At 36.1% G+C, this 24,131-nt stretch overlaps 1 protein-coding gene across 1 annotated transcript in view; it reads left to right on the top strand.

Moving 5' to 3' along the window:
- Positions 1-24,131, top strand: part of LOC123562447 (TATA-binding protein-associated factor 172-like) — a 65,070-nt gene that overhangs the window by 26,129 nt on the left and 14,810 nt on the right. The window contains 16 exon segments of the mRNA XM_053527729.1: positions 342-506; positions 3,098-3,215; positions 4,034-4,190; positions 6,227-6,279; positions 6,664-6,750; positions 7,455-7,593; positions 8,084-8,187; positions 9,073-9,274; positions 9,968-10,116; positions 13,985-14,137; positions 15,343-15,480; positions 16,978-17,129; positions 20,187-20,264; positions 20,705-20,768; positions 22,781-22,988; positions 23,948-24,078. Coding sequence (XP_053383704.1) covers positions 342-506; positions 3,098-3,215; positions 4,034-4,190; positions 6,227-6,279; positions 6,664-6,750; positions 7,455-7,593; positions 8,084-8,187; positions 9,073-9,274; positions 9,968-10,116; positions 13,985-14,137; positions 15,343-15,480; positions 16,978-17,129; positions 20,187-20,264; positions 20,705-20,768; positions 22,781-22,988; positions 23,948-24,078 — 2,098 coding nt within the window.

The raw sequence follows: 24,131 nt of genomic DNA, 5'->3' as shown, positions 1-24,131 counted from the left end.
GTTCTTGGGCCTTGTTAAAGGATTGTTTCATCCATTTTCAAGTCTTGTTATTAAAGTGGTTGTTTTGTCCATGTTCAAATTTCATTCAGTTGGATTCAAAGCTGCAACCTCCAGATCTGGATTCTAACGCTGCTGTTGCACCATTATGCCTGTCTAATATTTTATGTTCTGTGTATATTCTTCAATAACTTGAGTGGTGTTTAAAGGAAAAAAGTATTGCTTATTATGACTGTGTAATGTTTTGAATTAGAAACAGAACTTGAAATGTTTTGTTTAGTGGGTAGTTCTTATTCAGTTTCCTAAATGGCAACTTTTATATAATTTCATTTTCAATATTTTAGAACGATACTATCACTGGATCAAGCACAGATGCTTGTCACTCAGGTGTACGAACAAGTGAAGCCTGCCATTAAACCTCGTAGTCTACAAACTTTAGAAGATCGAAGGTCACAGTTACACGTCTCAGTATCTCAGATAACTGCTGATCAACAAACACTGGCTGTCAGGTACGTGGGCGACATGTCTTTAATATATAGATTGTGATAGTCAATAGATGCATTTGGGGAACATTCAAGGCTAAGACAAATGTAATTTCAAAGAAAAATACTAGACATGCCTTGAGTATACAGGATAAATGGGCAGCTTGCAATAGTCAACTGAAATACTTTTGAGATTATTTGGTTGCTGTTTTTTAAGGAGTTTAAGTAATTAATCCCCCGCCGTGGCGGAGGGATTATAGGAATGGTCTGCATCCGTCCTTCCGTCCGTCCGTCCGTCCGTCCTTCCGTCCGTAACAAAATCGTGTCCGGTCCATATCCTAAACCCCTTGAAGGATTTTCATGAAACTTGGGTCAAATGATCACCTCATCAAGACAATGTGGGAACCCATGAGTCAACTTTGTCGGTTCAAGGTCAAGGTCACAACTCAAGGTCAAAGGTTTGAGCCTGCCATTTTGTGTCCGCTCTATATCTCCTAAACCCCTTGAAGGAATTTTATAAAACTTGGGTCAAACGATCACCTCATCAAGACGATGTGCAGAACCCATGAGTCAGCTATGTCGGCTCAAGGTCAAGGTCACAACTTAGGGTCAAAGGTTTGAGCCTTCCATTTCGTGTCCGCTCTATATCTCTTAAACCCCTTGAATGAATTTTATAAAACTTGGGTCAAACGATCACCTCATCAAGACGATGTGCAGAACCCATGAGTCAGTCATGCTGGCTCAAGGTCAAGGTCACAACTTAGGGTCAAAGGTTTGAGCCTTCAATTTTGTGTCCGCTCTATATCTCCTAAACCCCTTGCAGGATTTTCATCAAACTTGGGTCAAACGATCACCTCATCAAAGCGATGTGCAGAACTTATGAGTCAGCCATGTCAGCTCAAGGTTAAGGTCACAACTTAGGGTCAAAGGTTTGAGCCTTCCATTTCGTGTCCGCTATATATCTCCTAAACCCTTTGAAGGAATTTTATAAAACTTGGGTCAAATGATTGCCTCATCAGAATGATGTGCAGAAATTATGAGTCAACCATGCCAGCTCAAGGTCAAGGTCACAACTAAGGGTCGAAGGTTTGAGCCTTCCATTTGGTGTCCACTCTGTATCTCCTTAACCCCTTGAAGGATTTTCATCAAACTTGGGTCAAATGATCACCTCATCAAGAACTTATGAGTCAGCCATGTCAACTCAAGGTCAAGGTCACAACTGAAGGTCAAAGGTTTCAGCTCTGTATCTCCTAAACCCCTTGAAGGATTTTCATGAAACTTTGGTCAAATGATCACCTCATCAAGACGTTGTGCAGAATTCATGAGTCAGCCATGTCAGTTCAAGGTCAAGGTCACAGCTAAAATCAAAGGTTTACCCTTTCACTATCCATAGCAGTGGCGGGGGATTTAGCTGTCTTTCAGACTGCCTTGTTTGAAAATGGATTTAGACAGTGCATTTTGATGGTCAGTTTAAACAATGTAAGAAACAAGAGTTAGAAAACAAAAAAAATATTGGCAACATTAGAGCTGTTGGTTGACTGGTTCTGTAATGTGTACAGTGAAACACTGTTCCAGGAATGATGGCTCAAGTATCTGAGCTGACTCAACCAAATCATGTTTTCCTCATATTTTCTGTTTGGATAGCTCAAAAGCACAGATTATTTGAGCTATTACTTATCCTTCTGCTCTTTCCAGTGATCACTGTTTTAGTTCAGGGTGAACTATTAGTATAGAACTATAAGTATAGGTGGTTGGTTGGGTGTCATCGTCTTGTTGTCCATCAACTGCAATTTGCATAAACATTTTAGAACTGTTGGTCCAAATTACACCAAACTTGGTCTGTAGCATCCTGGCTATTTTAAGATTTGTTCAAATGGCTCTGCTTGACCCCTTTAAGGGGCATCTAGAGCTAAAAATAGAAAAAACCTTCAAATAATTTCTTCTAATGAACTGCTTGTTGGGTCTCCATCAGACTTGATCTGTGTGTCATTATAAGGCCCTCCCACAGTTTTGTTCAGCTGGAAGCACTATCATAATGGCCCCTTTGAGGGTTCATTAGAGCTAGAAATACAAATATTTTTAAACAACTTCTTCAAATGGGGATGCTTCTTTGTTTTTTTAGGGGCAGCTGGCACTAAAAATAGAAATACTTTGAAATGACTTTTGCTTCTTCTTTTGGACTGATTGATAAATCAAACTGTTCATAGCATCATTATAAGGTATTCTCTTCCTTATGTTGAATTGGGGCTTCTTTGCCCCTTTTTGGGTCCACAAGAGCTAAAATGAGAAATACCTTTAAACAACTTTTTATCTTGAAGCTTTTGATGGACCTTCATCACACTTGGTCCAGAGCATTCTTATAAAGTCCTCCTTTAAATTTCATGAAATGGGAGCATTTTGCTCTTTCAAAAGGACACAAGAAATTGAAATATCTATAAATGACTTTTTCTGTTGAACTGCTAGGCAGAACTTCATTAAACTTGGTCAGAAGCATCCATGTAAGATCCTCACTCAGACTAAAAATGGGGGCACTTGACTTGTTATATGTTTTTAAAATGTTTTTTTTTAGAAGGTTGGCAGTTTCTGACTGGTTTGATTCCTGTATTTACTTTTGACAGGGTGCAGTCTAGTTTAGCAAAGGCTGTTGTGTCTTTAGATGCCATTCCAGAAAAGTTAAATCCAGTTATCCGCCCCTTGATGGACTGTATCAAGAAAGAAGAAAATGTTTATATACAGGTGAGAACATTGCTACTTGCTACTATTGTTTGAAAGGAATAATTATTGTCTTTAGCAGAAATCTGAAATGAATTTATTCTTTATTTTTTGATTTGACAAAAAACTTCTTAATTAAACACTTGATTACTTGAAAACATTGCATGGGTAAACTATTTATGAAATCGTAAGCAGAAAATTTAAGATATGTTACTAGGGTATGTGTTCCTAGTTCTGAGAATTCATTTCTGAATTTGCAAGGTAAAATATCATCGTAACCTTGGAATATTTTGGAGAAATTTTTTTTTATTTGACTTCTCTGTTTTTATTTGCCAAATTTTAGTACAAGTGCTCAATTGACAAGAGTATGACCATTTTGCCATCTTATTTAATGTTGCTGTGTTTCCTTTGAAAAGATATGTAGTAGTCAAGGTAAATGATATATCATCTAGAGGTAAGGGACCTCTGTGAGCAAGTGGTTAAGGTCATTGACTGAACCACTTGCCCTTCAACTCACTACGTTTGTAGAATCCTTCCATGTGAGGAAGCCCTCCATCTGGCTTACTGAAGGTTTGCAGTTCTACCCAAGTAGTGAATGGAGGGGCACCTGGGGTCCTAGGGTGTTCATGCACCATAAAAATGCTGGAAAGTCACCATAGGACCTATAATTGTTTGGTGTGCTGTAAGGCCCAATAAAGCAATAGCCTAGAGGAACACCAAAATGATTTCTGATTACAGCAACAAAATGATAGATAAAGTTTTTTTTATCTTCTAACCTTAAGTGTTTTCTGTTATTTCAAGTGGATACTTAAGAAAAAAATGTATTTATATATTTATTACAGCGGGAAGGTTCCAAGTGTTTGAGCAGACTGTTGAGGAAATGTTTGTCCAGAGATCCGTGTCCAAACAACAAAGTGATAAAGAACTTATGTGGCTTTTTATGCTGTGATCCCTGTGTAACCCCTGTTTGTGCACAGATAAACAACAACTCTACTTCAGGTAGGTTTTTAAAGTCACGCATTTTGTAGCTGTTTTTGTAGTGATAAAGGAATTCAAAATGCCTATGTTTATGTTTTGATCTGTATAACAATTTTTAAAGTCTCTCATTTTGTAGCTGTTTTTGTAGTGATAAAGGCATTCAGAATGCCCATGTTTACTTTTTGAGTTCTATAACAGTTTTGCTATAGGGTGTTCGTTCCTTACTGACCTGTGTATGTTTGAACCCCACTAGGGCTCTAGGGGTCAAGTTCCTACTTATGAAGAGGCCACAAAGGGATATGTCAGGCAGTGGCAGCTTAACAGCTTGCACATTACCCTATGACTATGTTGCTAGAATATTTATTCCTGAATTGTCAAATGTTGACAACAAATTGCTAAGGGGGTTTGCGGGTGTCCGACCACAGCTGATGGTTCAGAATGCCTCATAAGGGCCCCGTGCAAAGTTTGAGGTAACCTCATGGGTTTAATCTCACCCAACTCTTTAACGTGTATTTTAATAATCAGGGATCATCCTAGGTCAAAATTTTAGGGAGAAGTGACTTCTCTCTCCGCAGAATTTAGGGAGAAATCGAGGAATTTAAGGAGAAGAATCGGCATAGTATTCAGTTTCCAGCCTATAATTATATATTTCAACTTTCTGTGTGTCTTGCTATAACTTATTAGCAGTAATTATTTAAGGAAATTGATTATTATATTGCATCATTATTTTCATGAATTTATAAATAAAGTATTAATTTAGCTATGAAAAAGTCGCCTTAAAAATTTTATCCGAAATTTACACGTCCGAAACGCGTAAGTTTAACAGGTGCACGATCGAAACGCCATGGAAATTTTCATTCATGTTTTGATTCTCGTGCTTTAATAATGCCCGATTCTTGCATCAAATTGTGCAGATTTATACTTTTAATTGATATTTTTATTAATCTTTTCTAAAATAGTACCAAACTCGTAGATATTGGCGATCTTTTTACAATAATTTTGTACGACAGTTCAGACGTCCGCCGTATTGTATTTTTTTTTATCCACAGCGCCCGGGCAATTCATTTTTAGAAATTGGCCGTATTTGAAATATTTTTTGAAGTTTTGATAAAATTAATAAATAATATACTATTGATGCATAAGATCGTACACTCGTTAATTATTGGCTTTTAACACGCCGATTGAAAATTTTCAAAATGGCGACGGCTTACAATATTATTGATTAACACTGTGGGATATTAACGATACGATTGGCTGAAGTTTGATAGGCGAGTAGGCGGAGTTGACTATGGATTTATCGGTAATTTAATCTAGAATATGCATCAAGTTTTACAACTTTAAGTAAACAGATTACAACACTCAGAAAAACTCGGCGATTCGGATTTCGCCTGGAGGCGATAATTAGGCGAAGTGGCCGACTTTACAGCGACAATATCGCTCAAATCGCCTTGTAGGATGATCCCTTATAAAAATATCCCTGTATGTATGCATACCGCTGACACGTTATTATATATTGTAATTTAAATTTTTGCGGTATTTGCATTGTCAGGTAATGACGTATTTTTTGTCAATTACTGACGTATTTTTCCATAGTATGAGCAGTTGTATCATTTTATAATTGATACAGAGGTATAGGATTGGAAGATTTTATCAGGAAAAAATATCCTGATGCAACTTTCAAACTACAAAAAGTCTTGAAAGTTGCTGCTTTTTACAAAGGTGGCTGATTGTGCAAGACATGCCAGGAAGGTCATGTTTGATCGTCCTCCACTATTATAACTGGCATGTTGCCATTTATCCTAAACTGAATTGATGCTAATATAATTAAAGACCAAACAAAAAAAGTAAAGCAAGAAGACATATGTTTTGTTTTGTTACTTATCCTCTTCAAAGAGAGTGACTGTAATAATTCAAGTTATATAGAAATTCAGAAAGTACTGTTGTCTAAAATGAATAAAATTATTTTATAGGTCTTGGTTTGATTTGATCATGCCAAAGTGGTATGTCCTGATGTTTTACACAGCTGTAAAAATTAATGTGGTATTTTATTTTTTCAGAAATTAGCTGTGATATGTACAAAGGAAATCTCACTCTTGCCAAATTGAATAAAGTAAGAACACTAGTTAATATGTCTTACTCTGGATGAAAATCTTATTAACCTTTACCCTGCTAAATTTCTAAAATGGACTGGTCTATGATTCAATTTTGGCAGTACCATTTATTATTCGAAGGGGTGTTTGCTGAAAATTTACTGACTGAATATCAAAACAGTGCAGACCATGATCCCATATAACATTTAATTGTGTTGATATGATTTTAAAGCAAAAAAAACCAAAAAACAAAAAAAACCAACAAACATTGTTAAGTCAGTAGATATTTCCTTTCTTAAGTGTTTTTAGATATGACATGAAAAAAAGAACGTCAGTTTTAAGCTACATGGGTGTGTCACACATTTTTGTAACCAGTGCATCTGAATATGTTTTACCTTCATCAGATCCCAGACACTGACAGAAAACGTTTACAGAGGTCATCGAGTGTGAATGTCACTGTTACACCAGAGATGCTCAAAGATGATGAACAGGTATGTTGCAGAAACAGTTCGTTCCCAGTGTCATATTTTAGCTCACTGAGCTCATGGTGAGCTTTTAGGAACTTTGCATGTCTGACGTCCATCCGTCTGTCGTTTGTCATCCACAGTTTCTTTAAAGAACTTTTCCTAAACCACTAAGTCAGTTTCAACTAAATCCTTTGATGGTACCCTTTCAGATTCTTTTAAATATAGGTCATCAATGTAGAATTCTGGTTGCCATGGCAACTGAAAGGAAAAACTTTAAAAATTTTCTCTGAAATTGCTGGCCTGATTTCAAAATAATTTCACAGCAGTGTTCCTTAGGTGACCCTCTACTAATTTTCTTCAAATTATTCTGTTCCATTAAAAAACATGGCCACAAGGAAGCAAGGTTAGTTTTCCATATGACTTTATGGAAAATTTTCATCCAAATCACTGATGTGACTTTAAAATAATTTCACTGCAATGTTTCTTAAGTGACCATTGCCATCATCTTCATCCCGCAGCATACACATATTTCCTGCCTGTATTTAGTATAAACTTGTAAAATCTAGTCCAGAAATGTTGGTCTATTTCAAAATAATTTTCACATATATTTTCCTTCTGTGACCTTCTACTAGAAATGTCCAAGCAAGCTATGAAAAGATAACTGAAATGATACTTGTAAAATTTGATATTTGCTTGTATGCTTAACTTAGTGCTTTCATTTTCTGTAGCATTCAAAAATGTTATCAATCCAGAGACGAGGAGGGGAGATTACTCTGAATACACTTACCTCAGATTTTAGCGAGAAAGTTCCTCAGGAACTGCCTGCTTTGTGGGAAACTGCTACTAAATGTCTCAATGAAAACCAAGGTGAGTGAATATTTTTACTGTGAAATCATTTATATTTCCTGGAGATACATTTTCGTTGATTTGAACTAACGAAATTTCCATTCATTTCATCTTCGAAACAAGATGTTATCAAATGTATGCCCCCATGGAATAGACATATAAGCAGAAACTGCAAACTTGAACTTAATGGGACCAACAAACTCTGTTCGAGATATTGAGCCATCGAACAAAATACATTATGTATGGATTTTGCTGGGACCTAATGATGAGTTTAAGCTAAGGGTGGTGTTCGAATTATCCAAGTTCAAGGGAAAAAGTTTTGCTTTATATGCAAAGATGCTTTTTGAATCCTTGAAATTCTTTTCTTCCATAAAAATAAGAGTATGTTTGTAAATGTATATCAAACCTGACATTAGTTATTTTATGTAATACAGAATTTTTAAGCATGTAAACCTTTTATCTCTAAGAATTACCAGCAGGTACCATTTCTTACGATGCTACATTTTTTCAGATTCAGAGGTAGACATGACAGATTCCTCAGCCCAGGAAACAGTCAGTTGTCTACAAGTTCTTGAATCTATAGGTCCATCTGTACATACTTCCCTGCTGCCAAAGGTAAGTGCTTGTTATAATTGAGCCACACCATGAGAAAACCAACATAGTGCGTTTGCAACCAGCATAGATCCAGACCAGCCTGCGCATCCACGCAGTCTGGTCAGGATCCATACTGTTCGCTAACAGTTTCTCTAATTGCAATAGGCTTTGAAAGCGAACAGCATGGATCCTGACCAGATTGCACGGATGCGCAGGCTGGTCTGGATCCATGCTGATTGCAGATACACTATGTTGGTTTTCTCATGATGCGGCTCAATTATATATATCAGTCAGACTGTAAACCAGTTCTAACCTGTACGTTTTAGAAATGTCGAATATTTGTTGGCACAACCAGTCCTGTTGTCAGAATAGAATTGTGCTAGCTGACATAATATAATGTCTTTCACTATTAATTGAATATCTTCTGTAGCTACTTCAGTATAAAATAGCATTATTAGTTATAATTTACCCTTGTGTAAGTATTATAACGTTTGTCATACAGTGTCAGTTAGCCAGCTCTGTTTAGTTACACTATGTTGTCATTGGTTATGTGAGGTCACTATTACAGTCGGCTTGGCATATGTTTCCATTCGAATAATGGTGAAAAGAGAAAGATGATTAAAAGTTGGAATTGTGTGAACACAAGTCTGCCGTGCCACATATGGCATGATATTAAGTAAATCCTATCTATAATTAATATAAATGTAAGAGCTAGATAGAGCCTCGTTTGTGAAATGTGAGAACTAGGTTGAGCCTCGTTTGTGGACAAAATCTGATCCTTCTTAATGCCCGTGGAAATTACCACTGGAAGGAAGTTAGAGGTTAGACTACATTTCTCAAAATGAGTATTTTGAATCAGCTTATTATAGAAAACGAAGAAAAGCTTGACAACTGTTGACATTTCAGTTTGTTGATAGTTTGCCGTGCCTTCAGTGTTACCTACAGAACAAGTATACAGGCATCCGGCACATGTCGGCTAGATGTGTGGGTATGTTATCGAGACTGTCGACAGCGGAGGTCATGCTGTTCCTTATAGAGAAAGTGTTACCTATGTTTGAAGCCTCACACAATGATATACAGAGGCAAGGGGCTTCTGAAGCCATTGCCAGTATCCTTTATATCTACTTGGTGTGGACAGGAAGGGTGGTCTGCTGGATAAAGTATCTGCCACTCATCCAGGAGGTTATGGCTTCTAACTCATATAGAGTTTATTACACAAGTACGAAGTAGTATTGCATGTTAGAATCAGATTCAAAAGTTACTTATTTACGCTGAAATGTTTCTTAACGTGGCAGCTAAAATAATTTAAGATATGGTGATCTAGTTGACTGAGAGTTAATTTAATTAACCTTTAGCCTGCTGGCGGCAAGTGATTCTGCCTTTGCAACTAGTGCAGACCAAGATCAGCCTGCATGTCCATCATGGTCTGCACTGTTCGCTATTCAGTCACTAAATTTTCAGTGAAAACCTCTTTGAATAATAAATAGTATTGCCCATATTGGATGAGGGACCAGTCCATTTTAGAAATTTAAAGGTTAAGAGTTTGGAAATGTGCTCTAATTTCAGTAGGTACTTGAAGGGGTCATGTTAAGAAAAATAATCAAAAAGAAATAAAAATCAGGTATACATGTACAAAATTTCCAGGAATAAGACCTAGATTGCCCCTCGAAAAACCATTTTTAGGATTTTACAGCTGACTGCATTAACAGTCTCTATAAATACACTTTACATAATTAATTGTTCATATAAGTGAATAAAGTATGATATGAAATGAATTTCGAGCTCCTTAATGACTGTACAGATGTGATTGAGGTGTTGGGGATGGATATTATACCCTATATTGTATTGCTGATAGTTCCTGTGTTGGGGAGAATGACTGATCAACACGAGGATGTTAGAACTGTAGCTACACACTGCTTCGCTTCCCTCATACGCTTACTGCCATTAGAGGTATGTATGCACATCATAAAATGTTGATATTTATAAGAAGAGTTGATGTATTATCTTACTTTATGTTACATTTATACATCCTTTGTAGAAGAGAAATTGTTTTGTCTATGTCAGGTATGTCTGTCTGTCAGATGGTTTTAGATCTGTAACTTGAAGACTGTAAAACTGTGGCTAGGTTAAGGTCAGTGTGACTTTGAGACTGAAAATGAGCCATGCCATGAGAAAACCAACATAGTGGGTTTGCGACCAGCATGGATCAAGACCAGCCTGCGCATCCGCGCAGTCTGGTCAGGATCCATGCTGTTCGCTTTCAAAGCCTATTACAATTAGAGAAACTGTTAGCGAACAGCATGGATCCTGACCAGACTGTGCGGATGCGCAGGCTGGTCTGGATCCATGCTGGTCGCAAAGCCACTATGTTGGTTTTCTCATGGTGTGGCTCAAATGGTTTCCAATCAATACCTTGAGAACAACATTAAAGTACGGTACATAGCATTTTTGTCTGGTGTCAATAAATTTTTGGCACCATAAAGTCAACTATGTGTCTTTCATTCTTATCCTTCCCTTCTTATATGTTCAAACTATGATTATGTATTTATTTTGTACATGTATTACTAGGAATAAAATATGTTTAAACCAAAGGTCAGCATCATAGCGTACTTAAAGCTTAAAATTGCACACCCAGTTTCCACAGATAGGCAGTCATGAGAGCATATGTGTTTTACATACAGTTCTTATTTACTTAAGTGAGTATAGTAGATTTAACTTTGTTTATTATGCAGTATGTTGTACAACATATAGTCCCTGTGTACAGGGTTATGCCAGTGTTCATGTAAAGCTTCGTCTTCACAAAATTCCAGTGTAATTCACAAACCCTTTCAATGATCATAAATTCTGTGCAAATGGCAAAAAATACAGATTTCCAAGAAAAATTCAGAAGAAATACCAGTAATCTGATACCAGAGAGGTTCATGATATATTTTAACTGTAAAGCAAGCTAGTAAGAATAAGAATCATTACAGATATCAAGTGTTGTACATGTCTCGGTCTCAGTGCCAAAGAGCATTTTATGCATTGAAATTCCAAGACTGTTTAAGACCATTTAAGGAGGTAGGTTACCTTCATATTTGTATGTGCGCATGCCCAACCGGAAGCTAACGTGACGATTTACGACGACGTTTACGACAAACTAAATGTGTTTGTATATTCATTCTTCTGAAAACAAATCATGAACCTGTCTTCGTTCTGATACTTTATGGTTTAGTAATGCAGAAATAATGAATAAATTGTCGCAGAAACGCTTCAAAACAATGTTGTCTTAAAATGACGTCATTGACATCATGACGTTACGTGTCAGTTACCGCGCAAAATTAATAGCTTTTATCTTGAAAGTACGTAATTCTGTGCATTTTCTTTATTTTTACTATTTTCAAATAACCATTATTTGCTGAAATATTTTTTATGAGTCTTTTGTTCTAAATAATAATCAATATTTTGCTTCTTTTATGTAGTTATATCGAAATGTTATGCGGAATGTAAGAAAATGGATGATGGTAACCAATGTTATTTGGAATATAGTTGGGTGAAAGGTTACTTGTTACGGCCATTTTCAAATAAAAAATCTCGCAGTTTGATTTGTAATACCTATTTTTCAGGCTCCGTTGATAATTTGTTACTTATATACTAAAACTAAGATCTAAAATTGTTCAGATTTCAGTAGAAAATTGTAGTTTCTTGAATTGAATTGATGTTACAATGGAAACGAAGCCCGTGACCTATGTATCTAAATGTAAAATTCAAAAGCGTTGACACCGGTCTATTTAAGAAACACAGCTTCGGCTTTTTATTTTCATTTCAACAATATCTATGAGAATAATAGCAGCATGCTGAACGATTTTTCCATGAAAAATGCCAGACGAGGGGTACTGCTGTAAGTATACTAAGCTGTGAAATTTGTTTAAATAAATGCAAATAACACGAAAATATAACTTACGTTAGATATAATATGTTTTAAAGCTAAATCAACTAGAAAGATAATCTTATTCAATATTTTTATAAGAAATTACGACAAAAAGCAAGATATAAGCTATTTTAAACATCTCTGTTGCCATGGTTACTTTAAACTTTAAGAAAAATAGGGTACCATGTAAAGTGCTTGGTATTTTGCTAATAATATTACCCAAATATTCCATGTTGGTCATTAACAGAATGGCACTGAAGCCGTCGAAAACCCCTATTTTTATACATAGTTGTTTAAAAATGAAAGACAATGCGTTACCATGGAAACACGAGCCCCGCGACATATACATTTTAAGCTTATATTAGAAAGCTAACGTGCATACTAGTAAAATTATCAATTATGCAGACTTCTACGGATATCAATGAAACTAAAATACACTGAAAAGTGTTAAATATCCGTATTTTCCTTCTTCTTTCAATATGAAATACCTTTGGAGGGTCATGTTCTTTAAACCTGGATAAAAATTGAACTTGAAGGGACAGAGACAAACGAAATTGAAATTGTAGCAGTTAAAACTTCATATTACACAAAATACAAAATAATGCTGCGTTTCAACTAATTTGAATTTACCCTTGTAACAAGGTAACCTACCTCCTTAACTGGCAACATTTTCATGAATTCTTAAACCAAGAAACTAAATTATTGGCTGATGTTAAAGCCCTAGCAACACTATAATTTAGGGATTTTATCATGAGAGCACAGTCAAAGTAATAAAATAATATGCATCAGAGTAATAAACAATGATTTTAATATTCAGTTACTGTCTGAGATATATTATTTCGATTCTAACACATTGTCAAGTATTATTTTGTCTCCCACCACACAGTGGTGAGGGAGACATATTGATTTACTCCAGTCTGTGTGTGTGTCTGTCTGTCTGTCACAAAGCTTGTCCGCACTCTTAAGTCGAACATTTCTCATCCGATTTTCACCAAACTTGAACAAAATGTGTTTTACTACAAGACCTCAGCCAAGTTCGATAACTAGCCAAATCGGTCCAGTCCGGGTGTCTTGGAGTTATGGCCCTTGAATTACCAAAAATCTGCCTTTTTTGCTCTTGTCCGCACTCTAATTCGAACATTTCTCATCCAGTCTTCACCAGACTTGAACAAAATGTGTTTGACCATGAGACCTTGGCCAAGATTGATAACTAGCCAAATCGGTACAGGCATTTTGGAGTTACAGCCCTTGAATTATCGAAAAATCTGCCTTTTTACTCTTGTCTACTCTCTAAGTTGAACATTTCTCATCCGATCTTCACTAAACTTTAACAAAATGTGTTTGGCCATAAGACTTTAGCCAAGTTCGATAACTAGCCAAATCCGCCCAGGCACTTTTGATTTATGGCCCTTGAATTACTGATTGGATCCACTCATCCAGACCATCTAATCGGATCCACTCGTCTAAACCATCTAGAGAAACTAGACATTTTTCATAGGGGCAGTTGTGGGAGACATGCACTTTTCTCAAAAGCATCTCTAGTTATCTAGATCTTTGAAGACATCCACAAAATAGTTGCTTGTTTTGTGTGGTTTTCTTTTCTTGCGTTTGATGTGTGCATAATTACACCCAGTTTCAGTCTTCCTTTTAAAGAGGAAATGAAATCTTGTTGTGTTAGGCTGAAATTTGGAATCTGGAAAAGTGCTTGTTCTCTGGTGGAAAAAAAAAAACCCTGACAATTTATCAAAAATTTACATAATACTCCTAAGTGCATTAAGTGAAGTTGTCCGTGTAAATATTTTCCTCTCTGTTTTAGAGAAGGACTTGTGGCCAAAATTGCTATCTCTTCTTACTGATCTTACTGTGTTTGCACAATCTGTTTTCTAAACAAATGCTGTAATTTTGCAGGCAGGTGTAGCGGACCCTCCTGATATTAAGTCAAGTCTGGTAGAGAGGAAAGTAGAGGAAAGAGCATTTCTGGAACAACTTCTTGATGGATCCAAGTTAGAAAATTATAAAATTGATGTTCCAATTAAAGCAGAACTTAGGAAATATCAGCAGGTTTGTATGTTAAATACTGTGACAGAATAAAATTCCGTATGCATAAAATGCTGTGTGTTTGTATTTTAGATAATTAGATAATTATCAGATGTTAAAAAAGTTGTCTTTTTATGGTTTAGTATTCAATATTCTCTTATTTTACATTTTTGCTATCAATGCAAAGTACGAAATAAAAATTGTAAAATACCAATTTAAAACAAAAGTAAATTTTAAAGTGGATATGTTACGTCTGGTCTTATATTTAGAACTATATGTATTTGGTAAAAGTTGCTATTTCTTGGGGACGTGAATGAGTTAAAAAAGTTATTTATGCATTGGAATTTAATTTCAGTAATTGGAGCAAATTCAAAGTTGTCAAATTAAGTTCCTTACAAATTTTAAGGTTTCCACAATATATGTTCTTTGCCAGATGTACATTCAGTCATTAAATGATAGTTAGTATTGTTTACAGGAAGATAAACTTGGCCGCACACAGATATGACACTAAGTGTCATGTTTTTAGTTTCATATTTCTTCATATAGGTTTAAATGCCCACAGCCTTGTTTTCTTGAAAGTTATGCTTTGGGAAAATTTTATTGATTTTTCTGAAAAGGAAAAAAATAACTTTTTAGCTCACCTGAGCCAAAGGCTCATGGTGAGCTTTTGTGACCGCTCAATGTCCGTCATGCGTCGTGTGTCGTGTGTCCGTCAACATTTTATAAAAAAATCTTCTTCTAGGAAACCACAGGGCAGAATTACACTAAACTTCACAGGAATGATCCTTAGGTGTCCCCTTTCAAAATTGTTCAAAGAATTGAATTCCATGCAGAACTCTGGTTGCCATGGCAATCGAAAGGAAAAACTTATTATTATTATATTTCTTACACTGTTTTAAAGTAATTACCTGATGATCCCAAGCGATTAGGGATCACTTGACTGCGACCTTGACCTACTGACCTACTTTCTTGTGTTTTTTTTTAAGATACAGCCTTGAAATTTGGATGACATGTACAGTTTTGCACACCAATCTTAAAACTGACTTTCAGTTACCATTAATCTGACCTACTGACCTACCTTCTTAATATTTTAGCATCAGTTTGCCATTCGAAACATGTGGCTCATATTACTCAGGTAAGCGATACAGGGTCATCATGAAGCTCTTGTTTAATATACCCAGTTTTGGTATGTAAGCAGAAATGAACATTTTCCTATGTTTCGCTTATAGGATGGTGTGAATTGGCTCGGTTTCCTCAACAAATACAAACTACATGGTATATTATGTGATGATATGGGACTGGGGAAAACTTTACAGTCTATCTGTATCATAGCTTCTGACCATTACAGGAGGGAGCAGAAGTACAAGGTATTTCTCATTGATTTTTTAACTGCATGTTCATTGTGACACAGTGTTATAAGATTTACTGTCCAAAAGCTGCTGTTAGCATTTATAACTTCAACATTATTCAGGCTTTGATAAAGTTTACTTTGATAGTGATGAAATAAAGTTGATTTTTAGCTCGACTATTCGAAGAATAGTCTAGCTATTCTACTCACCCTGGCGTCGGCGTCGGCGTCACACCTTGGTTAAGTTTTTGCATGCAAGTACATACAGCTATCATTTAAAGGCATATAGCTTTGAAACTTATTTATTCTTTTTCTAGGTCAATTACCAACCTCACTGGGTCAAGTTCCATAACTCTAACATGTATTTTGAGCAAATTAAGCCCCCTTTTGGACTTAGAAAATTCTGGTTAAAGTTTTACATGCAAGTTACTATCTCCAAAACTAATGCAGATATTGAATTGAATCTTCACATGTGTCTTCGGGGTTATAAAACTAGTTGATAGCACCAAGTCCCATAACTCTGACCTTCATTTTGGCCAAATTATGCCCCCTTTTGGACTTAGAAAATTCTGGTTAAAGTTTTGCGTGCAAGTACATACAGCTATTACTAAAAGGCATATAGATTTGAAACTTATTTTTTCTTTTTCTAGATCAATTACCTACCTCACTGGGTCAAGTCCCATAACTCTGACATGTATTTTGGCCAAATTATGCCCCCTTTTGGACTTAGAAAATTCTGGTTAAAGTTTTGCGTGCAAGTACATACAGCTATTACTAAAAGGCTTATAGATTTGAAACTTATTTTTTCTTTTTCTAGATCAATTACCTACCTCACTGGGTCAAGTCCCACAACTCTGACATGTATTTTGGCCAAATTATGCCCCCTTTTGGACTTAGAAAATCCTGGTTAAAGTTTTACATACAAGTAACTATCTCCAAAACTACTACAGGTATTGAATTGAAACTTCACATGTGTCCTCCAGGTTATAAAACTAGTTGATAGCACCAAGTCCCATAACTCTGACATGTATTTTGGGCAAATTATGCCCCCTTTTGGACTTAGAAAATCCTGGTTAAAGTTTTGCATGCAAGTACATACAGCTATTACCAAAAGGCATATAGCTTTGAAACTTATTTATTCTTTTTCTAGGTCAATTACCAACCTCACTGGGTCAAGTTCCATTACTCTTAACATGTATTTTGAGCAAATTATGCCCCCTTTTGGACTTAGAAAATTCTGGTTAAAGTTTTACATGCAAGTTACTATCCCCAAAACTAATGCAGATATTGAATTGAAACTTAACATGTTCCTTCGGGGTTATAAAACTAGTTGATAGCATCAAGTCCCATAACTCTGATATGTATTTTGGTCAAATTATGTCCCCTTTCGAACTTAAAACTCTTTTGATATTTAACATTTTGGGTAATAATTTCCTGCTTCTGTGACAATATTTCGAATAGTCGAGCTTGGCTGTCTTATGGACAGCTCTTGTTATTTTATTTCTTTTTTTTGCAGGAATCAGAAAATCCAGACTGTAAACCATTGCCATCCATAGTTGTCTGCCCACCGACATTGATTGGACATTGGGTGTATGAAGTGAATAAGTTTATCGACAAAGAATACCTCAACCCTCTCATGTATGCTGGACCTCCGATGGAAAGACTGAAGTAGGTTTTGTGTATTGAAAACAGTCTGCTAGTACTTTTTAGCTCACATGTCACAAAGTGACAAGGTGAGCTTTTGTGATTGCGCAGCGTCCGTCGTCCGTCCGTCCGTCTGTGCGTCCATAAACTTTTGCTTGTGACCACTCTAGAGGTCACATTTTTCATGGGATCTTTATGAAAGTTGGTCAGAATGTTCATCTTGATGATACCTAGATCAAGTTCGAAACTGGGTCACGTGCGGTAGAGGTGCGCGGTATTACCGGTATACCGGTAACCATGGTATCATTTTCCCGTGGTACGATACCGCGGTACCATCGGGGAATACCGGTATTTTATCAACATTATCCCTACTTCTGTTTATTTTAATTTACATTATCTATGTAGACTTCCGTAACAGCAATTAACACCATGCATGATTTTCTGATTTATATCTCTGGAATTCCCATGCTACTATTATTAGTTTCCAAAAATAACCACCCAGTGGTGCAATTGAACATGTATGATCGACCGCGTGATCCCCAATCAAAACCTTCAAAAACCTCCAGATTATTCCGTATAGATGGATGACGTCACGGGCGCACTTGTTTTTACTTTGAGTCTTGTAAATTCGGCGAGTCCCGACTTCTTGTTTAAATGACGATAGTTTAAAATATCCCTGTATGTATTTGCATGTATTAAAAAAGAAATAAATAGTATGGAAAATGTTGAGTCGAAATTTATTATTTTTTGTTTGAAAACAATTTAATGAAGCCTTCATACTATTTGTAAATGTTACTGGTTTATCAAACGGGTGCACGAATCGAACTTCAAACAAGCGCGACCTATATACATGTGACCCAGTGCTTCCCTAGAGACATTATGGCATCTTCCGATGAATACACGCTGGTAAAAAATACTAAGGGTCAATAATCTAACTAGTCATTAGTCAAGTTAATATTACAGTGTATTTTTTTCTTTAATTCTAGTCAAGTAACTAGTCTTCGTTGTTGCTCATGATAAATTAAGTATTTCTGAGAGTTTTTCAATATTTTTATGACTACTACCATAGCTGTAAGTCTTACGATAAATATGGTGGTATACCGTGGTATGTACCGCGGTAATTAGGAAAAAACCGTGGTATACCACGGTATTTTTTTCAAGGCGGTACCCAGCCCTAACGTGCGGTCCAAAACTAAGTCAGTAAGTCTAAAAATAGAAAAACCTTGTGACCTCTCTAGAGGCCATACTTTTCAATGGATCTTCATGAAACTTAGAATGTTCACCTTGATTATATCTAGGTCAAGTTCGAAACTGGGTCACATGCCATCAAAAACTAGGTCAGTAGGTCAAATAATAAAAAAACCTTGTGACCACTCTAGAGGCCATATTTTTCATGGGATCTGTATGAAAGTTGGTCTGAATATTCATCTTGATGATATCTAGGTCAGGTTCGAAACTGGGTCAACTGCGGTCAAAAACTAGGTCACTAGGTCTAAAAATAGAAAAACCTTTTGACCTCTCTAGAGGCGATATTTTTCAATGGATCTTCATGAAAATTGGTCTGAATGTTCACCTTGATGATATCTAGGTAATATTCGAAACTGGGTCAGGTGCGGTCAAAAACTAGGTCAGTAGGTATAAAACTAGAAAAACCTTGTAATTTCTCTAGAGGCCATATTTTTCATGAGATCTTCATGAAAATTAGTGAGAATGTTCAACTTGATGATATCTAGGTCAGGTTCAAAACTGGGTCACGTGCCTTCAAAAACTAGGTCATTAGATCAAATAATAGAAAAACCTTGTGACCTCTCTAGAGGCCATATTTTTCAATGGATCTTCATGAAATTTGTCAGAATTTTTATCTTGATGATATCTAGGTCAAGTTCAAAACTGGGTCACATGAGCTCAAAAACTAGGTCACTATGTCAAATAATAGAAAAAACAACATCATACTCAGTTCAAAACTGGGTTATGTGGGGCCAGGTGAGTGATTCAAGACCATCATGGTCCTCTTGTTTGTTATGCCACTGTGCTAACTGAATAGCTAATTAGCAAGGGTCTCTGTAGCTGAGTGGTTAGTGTTGCTGACTTCAGATCACATGGATGTAGGTTCAAAACCACACATTGAGTATGGAAATTTTTATGTGAAGAAGCCACTACCCATGTGTTCGCCAGTGCCTGAAACAATGCCTTGAGGCACACTTGGTACTTTCTTTTGCCTTCAATAGCTGGAAAACATTTCTACAACTAATTGGTGTGACTCTAAACCCAACTGAAAAATAGCAACAGCTTTTGACTGTCCTGGGCCTTGTTTTCTAAAGTTAAAGTTTTTAGACCAGTCTATTGATTGGCAAGCTTGTGTTCCAAGACTGGTCTCCACGCTTTTATTACCTTGGATCGAGGCTTTTGAATTTTATCCTCGTGTGTTAATAGGTATTTTTGAAAGTTTGACTGCTTTTCAGCTTGGTCACTCTTTCACTAGCTGTATAGCTTTTGTTGATGCTTTCTTACTCAGTTTAGAGCCGATTGAAAACCTGATTGAAACTTTTTATTACATTGTATAACCAAGTATGATATACTTATATTTCATTAAATATGAGAACCCCTTTGGTTGAGTGGGTAGAGTTTCTGACTTTGAATAACTTGCCCTTCACTACTGTAATGGAGTGTGCAATTCTTTCTTGTGAGAGAGCTATCCAGTAGGTTTACGGAAGATTGATGGTTCTACCCATTCTACACGTGAGGTTGGCCAATATAGAGTTAGGGTGATACCCCACATTTATATTTATACCCCTGTCAGTAATTCTACTCAATGGAGGAAGTAAGGAATTTTCCACAATTGTAGAAAAGAACAAAGAAACCCACCTAATTTCTGGTTCGGTTTGTCATTTAGGCCAACTTAAGTATCATTGACATCACTGCTGAGGAGCATTTGGGGTCTTACTCTAAGCTGCAAAGTCACCAAATGACCCATGGTATTTGGAAATTTTTAACCCCACAAAACTATTAAGCAAAAAAATGTTGCCATAAATGTGTTGGTAGATGTATGAATATTTAAATTTTTGCATTATATACCTTTAGGTTACAGAAGAAGGCAAAAAAATACAACATGATTGTAGCATCCTATGATGTTGTAAGAAATGATATTGAATTTTTCAGGTAAATTAGCTTTTATCTGTTTTAGTTTCTAAACTTCTTTATATACACTATGAATTTATGCATTAACAAGTTGAACATTCTTGTGTGTACCGGTGAGCTGTGAGGCTGTTGGCACAAACTGGTCACATGCAGCAAATTCTGTGTATAAAGCACCATTTCTTAAGTAATTTTCTTATTTTCATTTATTAAATTATTTAACTTAAATAATTGTTAAATGAAGATATTATACAATGGGCCATAAAAAAAATTATTTATAATTTTACATCCAAAATTGACTTCGAGGAAATTGCACAGTTAAAAAAAGTGTTGTTTTTTTTAAGATTATTTTAGGTTTATCAAAATTCTCTGTAGGTTTATGTTACAGATGTTATTCTTGTACCTGAAACTTTGTTTCCCTGACTTCAATTAATATGTATGCATATTTCATGCGTATATTTCAGTTCTTTCAGTTGGAATTATTGTGTTTTGGATGAAGGTCACATCATCAAAAATGGCAAAACTAAGGTCAGTGAAAGTTTTATTGTTTATTCTAGCATAAACTGCCATCATTTGGAAAGGATGTTTTAAGAAAACGTGTTAACAAGGAGACCACATGCTATTGAAACACCTTTTTACCTCATCTGAGAATGAAGCACTCATTGGTAGCTTTTAGAATTGCTAGATGTGTGTCATCTGTTTGTCCATTGTTGTCAGTGTCCACAATTTCATTAAAGAACATACCAAGCCAGTTTAAACCAAACTTTCTTCCTGAAGAGAGTGGCCTTATTATGTCTCCCACCACACAGTGTTGTGGGAGACATATTGATTTACGCCTGTCTGTATGTGTGTCCATGTGTATGTGTGTGTCTGATTTCTCATCCGATCTTCACCAAACTTGACCAAAATGTGTTTGGCAATAAGTCCACAGCCAAGTTTGATAACTAGCCAAATCAGCCCAGGCACTTCAGAATTATGGCCCTTGAATGACCGAAAATACTGATGCTAGTGTTACAGCTCTTGGTGCATGGTTGACTCAAATACATAATGGAGAAGAAATGCCAGTCTAGATGATTAGACAGTTGTGGGAAACATGCACTTTCTTCAAGATTCTGCCAAGGTCATAACATGAAAATCATGTGTTATCCTTGCAGTCACAATTTTAATTATTCTGACTACTGGTATGTTACTGTGACCTTAGACTCCTGTTGCAAAACCCTTGCTCACTGTTGTGTTGTGTGTTTTTATTTTGATAAACTTTGACAGATCATTGAATTAAATCTGAAGGAATCTGTTCCATTTTACAGCTACAACTTAAAGTAGGACTTAGACCCGCCCACTTAGCTCAATAGGGAGAGCGCAGATCTACGGATCTTGGGTTCGTGTGTTCGAGCCCTAGACGAGGCATATGTTCTTCATGACAATTTGATAAAAGACATTGTGTCTGAAATCAGTGACTGTCGTCATCCACCTCTGATACATGTGGGGAAGTTGGCATTTACTTGCGGAGAATAGGTTTGTACTGGTACAGAATCAAGAAACAGGTTAGATTAACTGCCTGCCGTTACATAATTGAAATACTGTTGAGAAACGGCGTTAAACTCTAAACAAACAAACAAAATAAAGTAAAGTTTCGTAAGCAAGACGAGCTTCAGTTTTTTGTTATTAGCTCAACTATTCAAAGATCAAACTCAACCTGGCATCGGCATCACACCTTAGTTAAAGTTTTGCATGCAAGTACATATGGCTATCATTTAAAGGCATATAGCTTTGAAACTTATTTTTACTTTTTCTAGGTCAAATACCAACCTCACTGGGTCAAGTCCCATAACTCTGACATGTATTTTGAGCAAATTATGCTGGTTAAAGTTTTACATGCAAGTTACTATCTCCAAAACTAATGCAGATATTGAATTGAAACTTACATGTGCCTTTGGGGTTATAAAACTAGTTGATAGCATCAAGTCCCATAACTCTGACATGCATTTTGGTCAAATTATGTCCCTTTTTGAACTTAAAACAGTTACTTCTGGTTAAAATTTTGCAATGCAGGCACTGGATTGAAACTCTTTAGATATTTTAACATTTTGGGTAATATTTTCCTGCTTCTGGGACAATATTTCGAATAGTTCAATATTTGCTGTCTTATGGACAGCTCTTGTTATATATAGAACTTAAGTTTGAAAGGCTTGGCTTTGATTTACATAATCATCCTCCATTTCAACTGAAAATTGTGAAAGTTGATATTAAAACATTTTTTACTACTGTAAAATTATTATTATTAGTGGGGGACAAACATTCATGGATTTCGTGTTTGTGTAAAGAAAGAAAAATTAGCAGATAAAACTTTCTTTTATTTTGCCTTAATTATTTAAAATCCATCAATTTGTACCTGCAGCAATGCTGTTTAGGTTGAAATAACAATTTTTTATTATTCCCAAGAAGTTTTAATTAATGATTTCACAGTCTTTTATTTGAAGTACTAAAGAAACTAACTAAAGATGCTCACAATTCTTGATCTTGCAATTAATATTTTTCAGATCTCAAAAGCAGTGAAGCAGTTAAACTGTAACCACCGATTGATTCTGTCTGGTACACCAATTCAAAACAATGTCCTTGACCTCTGGTCTCTCTTTGACTTCCTGGTACCAGGTTTCTTGGGTACAGAAAGGCAATTCCAGGCAAGATACGGGAAACCAATCTTAGCCAGCAGAGAGGCAAAAAGCTCTTCTAAAGAGCAAGAAGCAGGTTTGTGAAGTTTTTCTTTCATTTACAGTCAAACACATCTGTAATGCCCACCTGTGGGAAATGAGAAAAAAAGTCTTTGCGGACAGGGGGTTTCTCAACACAGATAAATTTACACTATTTATGGTTAAATGGGAAGACACAATAGTGGCCATTTTAATTAGGCTTTATAGTAGTGGGCATTATTTGGAGGTGGCCTTTAGCACAGGCTCAATGTTTGTTTTTAGATATATTTTCACTAGACTATAGACAACATAATGAAATTATTCGAAGGAAGATATGACTAAGATATGAATTTTTGAAGCTCCATAGATTGAAGTTTCATAACCGTGTAAGATTCATTTGAAAGGTTTTCATTGGACGAATTAGCTTAGTGTGTTGCACGCTGGCTTTCCAATCCCGAGGTCTTGGGATCGATCCCCGACAGATGCCTCGGGAATTTTTAGAAATGCTTTTCAGGGTTTCCCACACAGCTAGAGGTGTACTGGTCAGAAACCCAAGCAATCCTTGCGTATATCGGTTCTTTACACCGGGCACGTTAAAGAACCAAGGGGTCTATTAAAAAAGAGCTATGGTCTGGTACCCGGATTCCCTTGTATCTGAATAACTGTCCCTTCTACTAGTCTGCACCTGTCAGACACTTGTATATATGCACGTAGAGTGCACTTGTAAATAATAGCACTTAGTGAGCACAGTTCATATAAAGAAAAATACCTCACTAGAGGGTGCGCCTATCCAAGACGTGGAAATTACCTGTACAATACAATAATGCCCAGGGCAACACCTTGGCTCCTCCTTCACTATTAGGACTGTAAAATCACCGTATAACTTAAACTGTGTCATTGTGATTTAAATTGAACCCAATTAAACTATAACAAAATAAAAGCATTTTTAAACCTTTATTAGACTGCAGTTATAATATATTTCAGTAAAGTATAAAGCTCAGTGAATTTTATTTCAAGGTGCTCTAGCTATGGAGACATTACATCGACAGGTGCTTCCGTTTATATTGAGACGTTTGAAAGAAGACGTTCTAAAAGATCTACCTCCAAAAATTATCCAGGACTACTACTGTGATCTTAGCCCACTACAGGTTTGTTCAAATGTTTGTTCCTTTGTGATATGATGGTTTGTACATCTGTCTGT

Source organism: Mercenaria mercenaria, chromosome 2 (assembly GCF_021730395.1).
Source record: "Mercenaria mercenaria strain notata chromosome 2, MADL_Memer_1, whole genome shotgun sequence".
Taxonomy (NCBI): domain Eukaryota; kingdom Metazoa; phylum Mollusca; class Bivalvia; order Venerida; family Veneridae; genus Mercenaria; species Mercenaria mercenaria.
The sequence above is the reverse complement of the archived record's forward strand: the minus strand, read 5'-3'. Positions and strand labels throughout refer to the sequence as shown.